Source organism: Saccostrea cucullata, unplaced genomic scaffold, assembly GCF_032062105.1.
Source record: "Saccostrea cucullata isolate Sc308-1 unplaced genomic scaffold, CSIRO_AGI_Scuc_v1 ctg10555, whole genome shotgun sequence".
Taxonomy (NCBI): Eukaryota; Metazoa; Mollusca; class Bivalvia; order Ostreida; family Ostreidae; genus Saccostrea; species Saccostrea cuccullata.
The window spans coordinates 39,018-55,159 of record NW_026936100.1 but is presented as its reverse complement, the minus strand read 5'-3'; the positions used below and the strand labels follow the sequence as shown (position 1 = coordinate 55,159).

General features: G+C 34.3%; 1 protein-coding gene and 1 pseudogene across 1 annotated transcript in view; one reads left to right on the top strand and one right to left on the bottom strand.

The window, feature by feature from the left end:
• LOC134244748 (uncharacterized) overlaps positions 1–16,142 on the top strand; it is a gene marked incomplete at its 5' end in the record, with an annotated part of 48,216 nt that overhangs the window by 13,294 nt on the left and 18,780 nt on the right. The window contains 2 exons of the mRNA XM_062726997.1: positions 3,714–4,217; positions 7,321–7,418. Coding sequence (XP_062582981.1) covers positions 3,714–4,217; positions 7,321–7,418 — 602 coding nt within the window. The remainder of the gene's footprint in view (positions 1–3,713; positions 4,218–7,320; positions 7,419–16,142) is intronic.
• Positions 9,265–15,478, bottom strand: LOC134244747 (uncharacterized; annotated as a pseudogene).

Genomic DNA, 16,142 nt, shown 5'->3' with positions numbered 1-16,142 from the left:
CATAAATAGAAAGTATATCTGTGATTTAAAAAATTATCATAATGTTAAAGAAAATTCGGAAATTAAAATACCTCCCTCATCTACGTATACTTTATTGCCAATAAAATGAAAAATAAAATGCCGCCCTCCTGCATCTGTTTTGGAGAAAATTGGCCTGAGAACCAGAGAATTAAATTTTGATAGCCTTAATTATGAAGATAATTCAAACCTGAGTATTTTTTTCCATTAGTAGAAGCCTAAGTCATAATATATAGATCTTTTAAAAATCAAGAAATTAATATGCATATATACGTATATATTCCAAGAATAAGGAAAATCAGATATATTCAAAGATTTTTTAAAAAAAAAGAAGTTTAGTAATGAAGGCTAAAATATTGTCCGTCTACAGATATATAAAGTACTTTGTGAAATCTGTTTTAAAACTCTTGATCGACTGTTCATTTGTGTTTTCTTATTCTGGCGATTTGCTGTTGAAGAGCTCATTCGCGATAATAAATACTCACGAAAAATAAGGAATCTACAGCTTTTTTTGTTTTATTAAGTCCAAGGGGCATAACTCTGTCAAAAGAAACTTGACCTAGATATTAATTTGGTCAATCTGTATACCAACAATTCATTTCAGTATGTGCAATGGTTGTGAAGAAAATGAAGGAAACTTAGTGGACCAATAGACAGACCGGTTGACAGACCGACCGACTGACAGACAGCAGCAAAGCAATATCCCCTCGATTCTTCGAAGGGGGATATAAGAAAAATTATTGTTTGAATAATGAACACATATATGTTGATTTAAGTTAAAATCAATAGACTGTTTGTTCTCAATCCTCCAATATGAAAAAAGAGATAAGGCCTAAAAAAAATAATAAGTTGATTCTCAGGCTCACCCGCATTTTATTGAACAATTCGCATTACCCATTTTTATCCTCAAATAATAAAATACAGTTTCTCTCATGCGCTCGTCAATTACCCCCCGCCCCCTCCCCCCCCCCCAAAAAAAAACGGATTTCCTGACTGCATTTTGACTGCATTTTAGAAATCAGTCAAACGTAAGACAAACATCATGATTATTCAAATTTTTGGCCTAGTTAAAAACACAAATATGGCCGTCAAGTACACAGGATACAGCATCAAGATTAAGATAAGTTATGATGGCATTGATTTCAGTGCAGATTCATGAGGAATCTACTTCCACGGTACAAGGTGGGGTTTCTGAAGGTTTTCCAGGCTAGAACTTGATCAATAACGTGATCAAAGATGGCTCCTTCAACCTCAGAACTAGAACGTCAGTAGGATTCACAGATTTCATGTAGTGTCACACTGTGGTAATTAAACCAAAGACTGAGGAATTAGACAAAGTTTAATAAAATTATAAGCACTATTTATAGTGCTGAAACACTTAGATTAGTTGTGTTACATAAGCAATAGACCAGCATCACTGTTGGGTTCTGTAAGTTTTACACATCTTGTTTTTAGGAAGACATCGTTTCATTATATGAATTATCGGGATCATAGATGTAGAAGACACAATAGAGAAAGAAGCAGGAAATATATTATTAACTCACCTGAGCCGAAGGCTCAAGTGAGCTTTTCTGATCAAAATTTGTCCGTCGTCTGTCATTGTCGTTGTTGTTGTCGTCATTGTTGTAAACTTTTCACATTTTCATCTTCTTCTCAAGAACCACTGGGCCAATTTCCACCAAACTTGCCACAAAGTATCCTTATGTAAAGGGGATTCAAGTTTGTTCAAATGAAGGGCCACGCCCTCTTCCAAGGGGAGATAATTATGAATTAGTGAAAAATTAATGGCATTTTTAAAAACCCTTCTTCTCAAGAATCACTGGGCCAAGAAAGATGAAACTCATATGGAAGCATCCTCAGGTAGTGTAGATTCAAGTTTGTTCAAATCATGACCCCCATGGATAGGGTGGGGCCAGAATGGCCGATCAATGTTTTACATAGGAGAAAAAAGGGAAAATCTTTTAAAACTTTCTTCTCAAGAACCACTGGGCCAGGAAAATTGAAACTCATGTGGAAGCATCCTCAGATAGTGTGGATTCAAGTTTATTCAAATCATGACCCCCAGGGGTAGGGTGGGGCCACACCGGATGAACAAAGTTTAACATAGGAATACAGTCAAACTTGTTTTAAGAGGCCACCTTTGGGAAGTCTGGAAACTGGCCACTTAAGACAGGTGGCCTCTTATTCCAGTTTGCCCTCAAAAAGACATCCGGGCAATGAATAACCAGCATTAAGCACTATAGTTAAATTCATCAAATAATAAAACAGGTCACTTTAACAAAGGCTTTTTGTGTATATATAATAATTCAAGCTCAATAAAAAAAAATATTAAAGAATTAGAATTAAAAAAAAAAGTTTTTGTGCATGTTTCTGTTCCTATATATTAGTTAAATAAGAAATATCCTGGTTATTATCCTTTTTTATAAAGAAAAAAAATTACAAAAAAATACATTTTAGTGGTAAATAAAATAAATCATAGAAATTTAAATAAGAATATGTCAATGAAAATTCCACTTGCATATGTTCAAAAATGGTCAGCAGTGTACCCCCCCCCCCCACCCCCAAATAATTCATCGGCAATTAACTTACTTGCTGAATTCATTCATTCATGGTAAATTTTATTGTTTATAAAGCTGTCAGAATTTCTATGTAACATACACAAACACACAAATAAAATTAACCACTTGACCAGAGAGATGTATTGACGCTGTTGAAAATCATTCCATAACACAGGTGTCATATGCAGTCGAGCGTGACTAATCCCTATCGATTGTCTGTTGATAGTGAAATTCAGGAGATAATCATGCCACATGAAGCACTTTGTTTTCACAAGAGTAGCAATTAGGGTTTCTACATGGAATCAAAATCTAAAAGGTGTGAATTTCTTTAGGTAGAGGAAAGTATCAATTGTATTTAAATTCTGTTCATTTTTCAATCGACGATCTTGAAAAATAATTACAAATTCATCTAACAGGGTTTTTTTTCATAAACACAAACTGAGTTCAGTGTATCCAATAGTAATTTGTTTAATTGCATTAATAGCTGGGTTAAATTGGCTTTCGGGATATAATTACCCAAGCGAATGAGTTTAAAAGACGTAATAGAATCGTAGCAAGTGAAGAAATGGCCGCCTATTACAGTGTCATTAAGGCTGTTGGGGAGGATTTGAGTGGCCGCTGGCCGCGTTACACAGGTGGCCGTTTATTCCAGTTAAAATATATAGGAAAAATTGTCGGGGGAACTGAAAGTGGCCGCTGACCGCAAGTGGCCGTTGATTTCGGGTGGCCGCTAAGACAAGTTTGACTGTATATAGGAAAAATCTTTTTAAAAATCGTCTTCTCAAGTACTTCAAAGCAATGATTAATGATAGTATAGTAAACTTTTCAGTTCTGATCTGATTTGTGTTTTTTTCCTAGATGATTTGCTCAGGTGAGAGATGTGGCCTCTGGGCCTCTTGTTTTGATATCTACACTCGATGCTTAAACATCGTGGACTACAAATTTAGTTTTGAAATTATATCTTTAAAAAAAATTCCCGCGTCTGTTTTTCATGAGATATAAAGAAAAAAAATGTCCCTCATGCATTTAATATTCTTAAGAAAACAAGACTGAGAACCAAGTTATAATTTTTTTGCCTAAATAATTACTGTATGATGTGCTAAATGAAAACAAAACTAAATAATTCCTCTTTTTCAGTGGCTGATGATGACTCGCCATTCAAGTCATTTATCAGAATAAATGCTACAGATTTGAAACCAGACCCAAGCAGTAGTGCCGTTGCCAGCTCTGATGCAAACGAAAAAGAAAATTTGGAAGTAGGAAGTACTGATAAAAGTACTGAAATAGTTTATAGCCGCGAAGAAAAGAAAGAAGAGAATGTGGAAATGTCTAGTTCACCAACGGAGGACACAGAAGAAGAGAACACAGTAGAGGTGATGGCCAGTCTTATCTCCCAGGAAGCCACAGCTATGGTGAAAGATGAAGTTTTTCAGAAAATCTTGTCTGAAAAAGAGAAGTTACCAACAGTAAGCATGCTGGATTTTGCTGGGCAATTGGCGTATTATGCTTGTCACCAAATTTACGTAACACCAAAGGCCTTCTTCATCCTTGTGTTGGACATGACTAAGAAGTTCGAAGATGTTGTCGACAGGGAGAAAGATAACCAAGAAGGATCAATCTTCTCTGTGTGGACTTACAAAGGTAAGGCACTTGTAAAATGTTAGATTTTTAGCTCTTCTGAGCCAAAGACTCAAAGAGCTAATGCTATATTGCCATTTGTTTGGTGTGCGGCATGCGTTGTGCAGTGTGCATAAACTTGTTAGAATACGGACCATCACTCAATATCACCTAGGTCAAAAATTATACCCCCGCTCTGAAGGAGAGGGGGGTATACTATTTTACCCTTGGTTGTCTGTCCGTCTGTCTGTCTAGCTGTCCGTGTGTCTGTGTTTCCGTCCGAAACAAATTTTCGTCGCAGTTTTCTCAGCAACTACTCATCGTAGATGCTTGAAATTTTAACACAATCTTTTCTGAGGCATGCCATATGGTGGGATACATTTTTGTTGAAATCTGATGTCAACTTCCTGTTTGTCTGTGCATCTGTCCGTTTCATACATAACAAATTTTTGTTGCAGTTTTCACAGCAACTACTCATCGTAGATGCTTGAAATTTTGACACAATCTTTTCTAAGGTATGCCATATTGTGGGATACATTACTGTTTAAATCAGATGTTAACTTCCTGTTTGTCTGTGTGTCTGTCCGTTTCATACATAAATTTTCGTCACAGTTTTCTCTGCAACTACTCATTGTAGATGCTTGAAATTTTATCACAATCTTCTCTTAGGTATGTCATATGGTGGGAGACATTTTCGTTCAAATTGGATATCAGCTTCCTGTTTGTCTGTGTGTCTGTCCGTTTCATAAATAACAAATTTTCGTCGCAGTTTTCTCAGCAACTGCTCAAGGCAGGTGCTTGAAATTTTAACACAATCTTCTCTGAGGCATGCCATTCATTGGGATACATTTTTATTCAAATCCGATGTCAACTTCCTGTTTGTTTGTGTGTCTGTCCATTTCATACATAAAAAGTTTTGTCGCAGTTTTCTCATTAGCTATATTCATAGCAGATGCTTGAAATTTTATTACACTCTTTGTTGAGGCATGCCATATGGTGGGATTAATTTTGATATGAATCTGATGTCAACTTCATATTTTTCTGTGCATCTGCCTGTAATTGAACTTGTGTATATTAACATGATAGTACTTATTTACATCAGAGCGGGGGTATTGCTAGTGAGCATTGGCTCACAGATTTCTTGTTTTCAAATTTGTCACATGGTATCCTTGGCCTTATGGCTTCCATCTGTAAAAAAACACTGGGTAGTGACCCTTAGGCAAGGGGATATAATTAGAAAAAATGAAACAGAAGGACTGGTTGCTAAAAAAAAAACTCTTCTCAAAAACCAATGTTGTAGATTAAAATTTGCATGGGGAATTACCCTCGGGCAAACAGCATGGTCTCAAGGTCTCTTCAAAGTTGTCCAGGAATTACTTTAATTTAAAAATTATTAAAATGTTGATATTTTGCTTACTATAAGGACTTTTTGTCAGTTGATGCATCTAAGGACCTCATCACGTTGACTTAAAAGTAGGTCAAGATGACTTTATAAATATTGAGCCCATTCTTTTTCAAAATGATTTAGAGGCAAATTTTGAACAATTTCAGGCCTATACTAATCAAACTTTCTTAGTTGATGCATCAGAGGCAGGGTTGTGGATTACCACTTGCCTACCCGCAAAAGCAGGTAAAATTTGCTGTGGGCGATTAGAAATTAAAAAAGAACGTACTTTGAAGATGAATTCTGTTTATAACTTTCAATAAATTAAAAATGGTTTTCATCTTTTTAAAAGGAATGAAGTAAAATGATTTTAACATTGGCAATTTTGAACAGAATCATTAATTTTACAATTTGTTTTCAATCATGTTAAGATTTTGGTTTTAGTCGTAGGTTCTTTTGTAAAATGGACCACTGGTTGCCTGCATGGAAAATGATTTTTTCCCCGGAACGTAATCAAATTTCAGTTTTATTTTTGATGTACTGTTAATTTCTGAACAAACGCTCTACTAACCTACATTATTTACGTTGTGAACAAGCATATTCTTCAAACACATTCGTGACTTAGATCAAATATGGCGATTTATCGTTGCGGTTATAAGGAAAAGACAACTAATTATTTTCCCATAGAACTCTATACAAACCTTAGGCCCTCTCAGTACTTTATTATGACAATTTCAGAAAATCCTTAGCATCATTTGAAACTTCCTTCTAAGCCCTTACAAAAAAATGAAAAAAAAAATATATGGTCCCATGGCATTTATAGGTAAAAATTGCAGTTATTTTCAACTTATAGCGATCAGCAGTAAATAACACGCTACATCAAAAATCATTAATTACTACAGTAGTATATAAAGTGTATACATGTATATAAAATGTATTTAATATTACCCCACCTCTGTCGATTTTTCCATGAAACCCTGTCTTACGATTGGTTGAATCTGTCACGTGAAGACGGTGGATTACTTATACCCGGTCAGTTGTAAATCTATACCCGGTCAGTTGTGAACCTATACCCGGTCGATGCAAAGGAAAACCATTTATAAACTACAGACAAAACGCTAATGTTTCATCGGTGGGGTAAATTCGTTACACAGTCTTTTAGTGACAGGGTATGGGATACCTGGTTAGTAAATTTCATAACTGACTCGGCTCAGCCTCGCCAGGTATGAAATTTACTAACCAGGTATCATCCCCTACCCTGTCACTAAAAGACTATGTAACTAATAATACATGTATGTGTTCATGTGGTTGTGTTAGATACAGGTGAACGGCTTCCTACTATCTTGGGCTACTGAGTTAACCTTTAGCTCAATTGGAAGAGCACAGAGGCCCTGGGTTCAAGCCCAAGAAGAGGCTGTAAATGTTTCTGTTACAATAATTTATGGCAGGTATTGGTTCGTTTCAGTGGATTTGACACATGAATTGGTGGTCAGTAGCCAGAAATAATGAATCTGTTAACACTGTTTACAGAGGGTGTTAAAATTGAAACTGACTAAACTCCCAATACACTGCTTACCGTACAAAAGTACACTGCATCATGATATATATCTTTCCTATAAATCAATTTCTTTTCCCTTGCTATAAGTACTAACCAGTAAAGCTACAGTCTCATCAGAGACTTCTAGTTTTATTATTATCCTTTATAATTATTCCTTTAGACTTACATACTATTGTTTCTTTTAGACTACTTGAAGTTTTGGATTACCTCAATCAAGACATTTGGAGGCAAAAAGGCACCACTGTTTCTTGTTGCCACACACACAGAGAAAAAATCTAAAGATGTAAGTATTCTGTCTTAGAGAAATATGAATTATAAAGGAATAAACAGATCTCCAACCTATCGTGAAAATGTACAAGTAAAGCCATACTTAATAAATACAAACACAAGAAAAATTTTTGGCCTATAAGGTTTTAAGATTGGTTACAGTCTTTACAAAATGAATTGGTTTCTATTTATGTCGATGACTATGGGAAAAATAGGTATAATAATTCATGTCTTTTACTGTAGACATACTTTTTCCCACATCAAACGAAAGTAAATGAATATAATTAAGAAATAAGGTATCATTTTTTGAGTTTTATTGAGATGTAAAACGGGTTGGTCACGTGATCAAATCCCATAAAGCCCGAAGGGCTTTATGGAAGATTTGATCATGTGTCAACCCGTTTTACTTATGGAATGAAGCTAATTTCAACTTATGTTATCCGATATAACATAACTTGGGGCAGTTTACGCTTTATAAACCGCGAAGCGGTTTATAAGAAAGCGTAAACTGCTCCAAGTTTTGTTATATCGGATAACATAAGTTGAAATTAGCTTCATTCCTTATAATTTAATTTCAGAGTTGACAATGAGACAATATTTCCTCCGGAAAAAGGCTTCAAATTGAGAATTATTTAAAAGTAACGTCAAGCGGAGTAATACGTTTTTGACGTAACTCATTGTGATGTAGGCAAGTTATTTTATACAAAATATTATATGTTCCTCTGAATGATTCAGCCAATGAAATTGCTTGACGCAAGTGAAATTAAATTATATCTCAATAAAACTCAAAAATGATACCTTATTAGGGCCCCGCAAGGATTTGCGGGTGCCCTATAGTAATCACTCTGTCTGTCCGTCCGTCTGTCTGTCTGTCTGTCCGTCTGTCACTCTTCCGTCCACAAATTTTCTGTTTTTTTCTAATAACTTTTTTAATGGTTGCCCAATCAAGTTTAAATTTGGTATGGTAGTTCAGTAGGTAGAAATACATATTTTGATACTAAGTTTGGTTCTCTATGTCTTCTGGTTTGGAGCTGGGGTGGTGGGGTAGATTCCTTAACTATGCATAAGAATGAATGGGCAACTTTTTTTATGGTTGCTCAATCAAGTACAAATTTGGTATGGTAGTTCAGTAGGCGAAATACATATTTTGATGCTAAGTTTGGTTCTCTATGTACCCTGGTTTGGAGGTGGGGTAGATTCCTTAACTTTATATAAGAATGCATTTGCAAAGAGAGATAACTGCTGAAGATGTTCCCATTGTAAACTGAATGCTGACTATGAGTCCCTTGGGATTAATTAGCTTTCCTCCTGAAGAAAATCCAGAGCATTATCTTTATCTGTCACATTGAGATGAATTACCACCTCTGTCTGCAAATGAAGTTTGTTTTGAAGTTAAGTCAATTTGGAATGCTTTGAACACTCTGAAATGTGGATTTAAATATATGTTTTTATAATTTATTTTTGTTTAATAGTATTAGTTATGATTTCATTGAATTCTAAAAACAAGAAATAGATTAAAGAAGATTTTTTGATTCACTTTTTTTCACTTTATGTTAATTAATTTTTTAAAGTAGTTGTATAAAAAACCCATTCTATCATTAATACTGAAAAAGTTCTTATTGTAACTTTAGAAGAAAATGATGAGAGAGGTACAATTAATCCTTTGGGATTAATTATCTAGCCTGCTGCAGAAAATTTATTAGGCTTTTCTTTATCTTTAAGATTAATTAAAACCTTTGTCTGCAACTGCTGTTTGTTTGAAGTTAAGGTCAAGCCTTCATGATATTTGCATTCATTGAAGGCTGGCATTCTATATAACATAAGCTTCATAATTGTTTAAATATACATTCAATGTTAGGTTTCTCCACCCTTCATGTTTTAATGGTTAAAAACATGTAATTGTTGTTTAAATGTAAAGTAAAACATCTTAAGAATTTAATAAAAGTAAAATATTTATATGTTGCAAACTTTTTTTTAATTCTGTGGCTGTTTACATAAGTACACTATCTACATCATACTAGCGAAGATTGCTGTTATATCAAATATCACCTTAAAACTATATTGGTATGCAAAATCCACAGCAAATCTTTGCATAAATCAATACAAATACTTTATTTTATTTGTTTATACAATAAAAAGCCATTTAAACCTGTCTGTATGCATGTTGTAGCATTTTTCAGTGTATTTTTACTCATTTTCCTCTAAATCAAAAAATGTCGTCTTGTCCACAAAAATATCTATAACTTTTTCAATAATGGTTCAAACTTCATAAAATTTGGTATGTATTTAATTCAAAGTATAACCTTTCCTAAATTGAAAATAAATAATTATGTTGCCAGGTAAAAAATATTGAAATATGGTGTCTGTTTATGAGTACCCCTATACGTTTTTCATTTGATACTTGTTTGGATTGCTGTCAAATTTAACATCACATTGAAATTAAATCAATAAGCAAAATCTATAGCAAAACTTAGCATAAACTAATCAATTACTGTGTCTTTCAACAATTTGAATCCATATCAGCTTGTCATTATGCAAATAATGGCATTTACAGTCATTTTTTTCTTACCATTTCACCTCGAAAAATCGTGCTGCCTCTAAAAATGTATATACCTTCTTCAAATATGGTTCAAACCTCATTAAATTTAGTACACATGCAATCCACTAATGTGAAATATAAATGACACTTCACTCTTAATAACTCAATCAAGAAATAAAGATAAAAGTGAAAATATATCACATTCTACCGTTCCATATGACTATATTTTCTCTCCACTCTCTACATGTACAAGTCAGTTCAATATACATATTATACATATGTCCATAAAAGTACGTATGCTTACATACTAAGATAATTCACAACCTTTTGAATAATCTTTGATGATTTTGTTATCCTTACACTCTTAGGATTTTCTTTCATTGGTTCTGAAAATATATACCTAATACCATTTTCTGGGTCTCTAGCATGAATTTGTCTCAGTTTTGGCAAACTAAGTCCACACAGAACCAATTTTCGAAGTGTTAAAGCTGACACAACTTTGCCTCTTAATAATGGCTCTAAAGACTCTTTACATGTGTAATATGACAAATAAAAACATTTTCAGACACTGCACTTTCTGACAAACACAAATTAGAGTAATATAATTTTTCTAATGCAGTCACATCTGCCATCGCATTATGGGCCTCATATTTCTCTCCTAATAGACTGTGAACTAGTGTCTCTTGCTTGTAGTTAGGAAGCTGGACATCTTTCAATAATTTCTTGGAAATCTTTAGAGTGTCTAAAAATCCAGTTACATTATTACGAAATCTTTCAAGAAGATCACAATCTCCCAAATGGTGTCGCAAAATTGGTAGGTCAAAGTTTTGAATGTTATGCCCCACTAACACTGGATGGTCAAAAGACTCTAAAAATATCAGAAACTTGGTCAGTGCTTCGGGTGGAGTGACTGCAGCCACTGCTTCTCCCTTACAGCAAAGGCTATTTCCATCAAAAGTCAAACAGGTTGCTTCAGATGCTTCCTTGCTGATGGATCGAGTCGGCAAAGCATAAACTGAGAGCTCCTTTTCTTGACACTTTGCTGCAATTTGGAGTATATCAGATGTTCGTCCTATAGTAAGAAACAAAATGTGTGATCTTATGATATTGGCATACTCAATGTAAGAATAACAAGAGGATTTTGATAATTTATTGTATGATTAACAAACATCTATAAATTATACATGTACTGAAATTCAAAAAATGAACAAACCTAAACCTCCCGTTTCCAAATCAAAGAACACCAATGGACGAGTATGCAGATTGTCAACAGGGGCATCCAGTTCAATATCATCTATGTCTATGTTCTCTTCAGCCTCTAAACAGATGTTTGGCTTATATGTATCTCCTTGAAAAACAATTCATTTTTTTTTTTAGATTGTATCAATATATGAGTAAATATATTAAAGATAATGAAACCGCTAAAAATTAGTCAATACTAAATAGATGAAGATGCACATGTACCTTCAAGAACAGACTGCGATGCATTCTTAGATTGCCTTTCAGCTTTTAGTTCCAGTCTTCTTCTTTTGACGCTTGGCTGTGCATTTCTCAGGCGCTTTCTTTTCAGCTTAGCATCCTTGCGTCTCATGTGTCTCAAGGTATATGTACCGGGTGACAAAGAACAAGATTTATTCAGCTACAAATGAAAGTTACCAAATTACTTAACATTGAAACACATAACTGCACATTTTATCGTGGGGAAACAATTATAATTATTGTGGAAGTTAAAAGTAAATTCTTATCTTTAAGTTCAAATACACATCACTGGTTTAAAACTTGTTAATTTATTTTTTTTTTTTACATGCAGTGTATATTAATTTAAAAAGAAATAATGTTATAAATATCAGTTAGTAGAGTCCTACTATTTTTTTTGAAAGTAAAAATAAGGTGTACATAAAGAAAATGTAAACAGACATACCATATATACTCGCCTATAAGTCGGTTTGCTTATAAGTCATTTTTTTAGTTAATCTCTTTGTTCGACTTATAGGCGAGCTATAAAAAGAATGGTTTTATATGAGGTCAATTCCTCCGATATACATGTATAAGCTTATCAAATACAACTGACTTATGGGCAAGTATATATGGTAAAACATATTCAAAATACTATGAACAAAATAGTGCCTGATATTCAGCAAATGTAAACATGATAAATAACACAGAAACAAAAAAATTAAATCATTAATGGCTGCATGTAACACATTCTACCTCAGATATGTATTCAAAACCATCATTTTTTTTGGCAAACTGTGGCAGAGAGCCTTGAGGCAAGACTTTCTGAGCCCCCATAAAACCTGCATACAGATGTATTGCAAAATAAGCTACATTGATCTTATTCATTTAATGCTTTTGTATATATATAAATTATATTCAATGCTATGGGAGGTGAGTACATGTAACAATTTGCATGTACTTACAATCTCTTTGGTGCTTTAGAAGCTACCATCTGGTTAAAGCTTTCGTTTGACTGCGTGGACCCCATATTGGCCAATTCAGATGATCTAGATATGAATTTCTCCAGCAGAGACTGCAAAGCTACTTTAAGATCTTTGTCATCAAGTGGTTTTCCATATGGCAGTGCCTTGTGTTTATATCCCTCCTCATTACCCCTACACCAAGTTCCACAACTAGAATGCTCACCTACACAAGATGATATTTGATTAATTTGCAATACATACATATTATTACATAGCCATGACAGAATAACAACAATTACACATATGGAAAAAAAAAGTTTCACAACAGTAGTGACTAGTCCTAATATTTCACTCAACAATACAAAGATAGTCTAGTTGGCCTTCATTACACACCATATAAATGAGGAATGATACTTCTTAGTCCAATGGCTAGTTGCTCGGGTTGGCCCTTGTTTTGCGAAATACTGTAGCTGAAACATCTTTCAATGTGGGAACGGACTTTAGTGTTTCGCAGTAGCTTGTGAGTCTTGCTCAGTTCTATAAGCGAAGCCGTGAACCCTTTCCTAGTGTGATTACTGTCGCAATGTTTTGTGATATTCTTGTCTATGGTTGACTTCACCCTAGCTATTGTTGTGCTATCATTGTCCATCACTAATGTCGATACCTGTAAAATAATAATGATATAAGGCTTAACTGGAACCATCTCAAAAAAATTTTTGAAATACATTCTGATAATTAACATGTTTTACTTTTTCTCCCTGGTCCAATACAGATTGTAGCATATCACAGGCCATGGCTGGTTCCATCGACTTAACAGAGCCTTGCCAATTTTTCTTGCAGTTATGTTTTCTTGGTGTGATATTTTTTTCTTTAGCTGCACAGCAGATACGACATTTCTTGCTCTTTGTTGCAGAGCCTACGCATTTCCCCGTTTTCTGTCCTATGAGAGTGGCATGACCTGAAAGACATTTCAAATTATTTTAAGAAAGTGCTTTCTTGAGTAAAGAAATTATAAATTGTTACTCTTAAGTAGAAGAAAAATGTCAAAACACATCTCACCAGTAAGACTATTATATGACCTGCCAGTGCCCCTTTTCTGCCAGGCTCCGTCAAAACTTACAACAATGCCATCTTCTGGAGAATCAGTTCTACAAGAAATAAACTAACCTTAAAATGATGGACATTAGCTAGTAAAACTTATATATAGCAATAAGCAAGTACAAAAAGTGGTTGCTCAAGATCGGAGCTTTACAGTTTGAAGTACATAAATAGTAGAAATTGTGACAAATTACTGAGTGTAATTTCTGAATTACTGTGCTACCAAAATTCTTTAGATAAACACAGACTGTATATATTAATATAGTATCAAGAAACATATACATTTTTTAAAATATTTTCCCCAAGATACTTGGAAATTTTAAAAAGGGTCATTTTTTCTTGAGCCTCTAAGTATGAATATGAATATCTCCATTTTGATATCATACTACTTTACTAAACATCTAAACTATAAAGTGCAAACTTTTTTGCTTCGTGTGTGGAAAGTCAGACATATAAATGAAAGGTCATACATGTAGTTTGTGTTCTGACACATAAATTCTCTACAAAATTCAATTAACTTCTTTATTAAATACAACAGAGCTTGTCCTAACTATAACACTATCAGTACACATATCATTTCTGTGTTTCTAAATGAATTATCTATGTTCATACTTACAAAGCTACTTCAGTTGCCAGATTTCTTGAGCAGGATTCATCTGCCATCCTCTCAAGTTTCTCTCCAACTTCCCTCTCTCTCTCTTTCAGGTTTTTGTGGCAAATTCCAGGTATGTTAAGCATTGCCAGTAGCATATTCACGTGACTTTCCCCGAACCCTCCATTGACCATACCTATGTTGCAAATGTATATAAAATCATAAATACAATATGAAATTAGATACTATTATTTGATATACGTGCAAATCTAAATGATCCACTTTTACCTATTGTAATATTGAACTTATGTCTTAAAGCTGAACACTTCTCATAAATAGGCACTGTCAGACAGGTATATAAACCGTTCGCTTTCGTTACACCCGATTGCACACTCGAAACTCGTGGCCGACATGTAGTATTCCTATCGTGGTCTCAGATTTTTTGCGTTTATTTATTGTTTTAATGTGCATTTTCTGTTTGTAAATAATGTATTGACCTGCATTTTTTAAGATACTTTTGTCCTGTTTCGAAAAAAATGCGTAAAATTTGATAATTTCATCGAAATTGAGTAGCACGCTTTGTAAGATGTATGTCTTCACTCCTCGGTTCTCTACAGTGAAATACATTAAACTGACTAGCGATCTGCTCCTTATATACGAGTTGTAGGGAGAGCGTTGAAGAACGGGAAATATGGCGGACTATGCCTATTTACGAGTAGTGTTCAGCTTTAATGTTGCAATATTGGAAGTTACAAATGACAAACTATCATGTTATTTTACACTGGCAATCTTACCTGCTGCCAGTTTAGTATTGGCATCCCATGCCAGGCCCCCCTTCTCTGTCCGATGACGACTCCCTGTTGGCACATCATTTAAAAGATGGCAGTGTTCACACTTTATTTGTAAAATTTGTGAAATTCCAAATTTTTTTTCGTTAACACAGTTGTGTAGCTGTAAGGGGGACTGACAAAGCTGACAAGCTCTCAACCCATCTGCAAGTACATTCAGTTCCACGATGCGCCTGCCCACTCGCCAATCATAGGCTTTATCATTGTCTATAGAACCACCATCATCATCACACACAGTCACTTCCTCAGCAACGCCAAAATAGTCGTGATCTAATTGCACTAGTTCTTCATCGAGATCAACGGAATTGTGGAGACCTTCCAGTTTCAAGTCAATTGGTGGCAAAGGCTCACCCCTGTTCTTAGCTACTCGTAATAACAATGCCTTTTTTAACCCACGCACCTTTTTATCATGTCCCTGTTTAGTAAACTGTCCGTTTTTCTTACGGCAGGTACGCAACTTGTTTTTCGCGGACATTGTTTATCATAACCGGACTTTAACTACCGGTAACTAATATTAAAAATGATAACGGAATAAATATTCCGGAATACTCCTCGTTACACTGATGACGTCACACGACAAGCGAAACCCCTATTCATACTCAGATTGATTTATCATTTCAACATTGGTTCCGATGGTAGGGTGTGGCCACAACAGGCAATAAGAGAGGTTTATTCCCCGAATGGCTACTCAGAAAAAAACAACAAGTAATTATCACACTCAATTAAGGGGCCCTCTAAGGGGTACAGGTAAGTATACCTGTATGAATAATCTACCAGAATTTAAATGAAATAATATGGATTTTGAATTTTTTTTTATTTGAGCACTAGTATAGATAAATATTTTGTATACATATTTTTAAACATATAATTTTACAAGCACAAAACATATTGAAAACTATTATTTAAAATCATCTTGAAGTTCTATTGTTTACCACCACTGGTCTTCACATTATAAATTAAATAGCACTGATTCACTTTCATATCACACAAATTTACAATATTTACAATTTATTTAGTCCATGTCCATATGTTTCATCACAACTAAGGGATCACTAGTTTCCAAGATGAAGAACTTCAGATGCAGAGTTTGTGTTATTAACTTAAGGTTATCCGATCCTCAGGTTCTGAAAATCAGGCTTTGAGTAATTGAAAATGCCCACAAAGATGTCTCTAAATTCTCAAATTAAAATGTATTTACCCACGATGTTTCTTTAAACTTCATCTTCAAATTTAATCATATTAT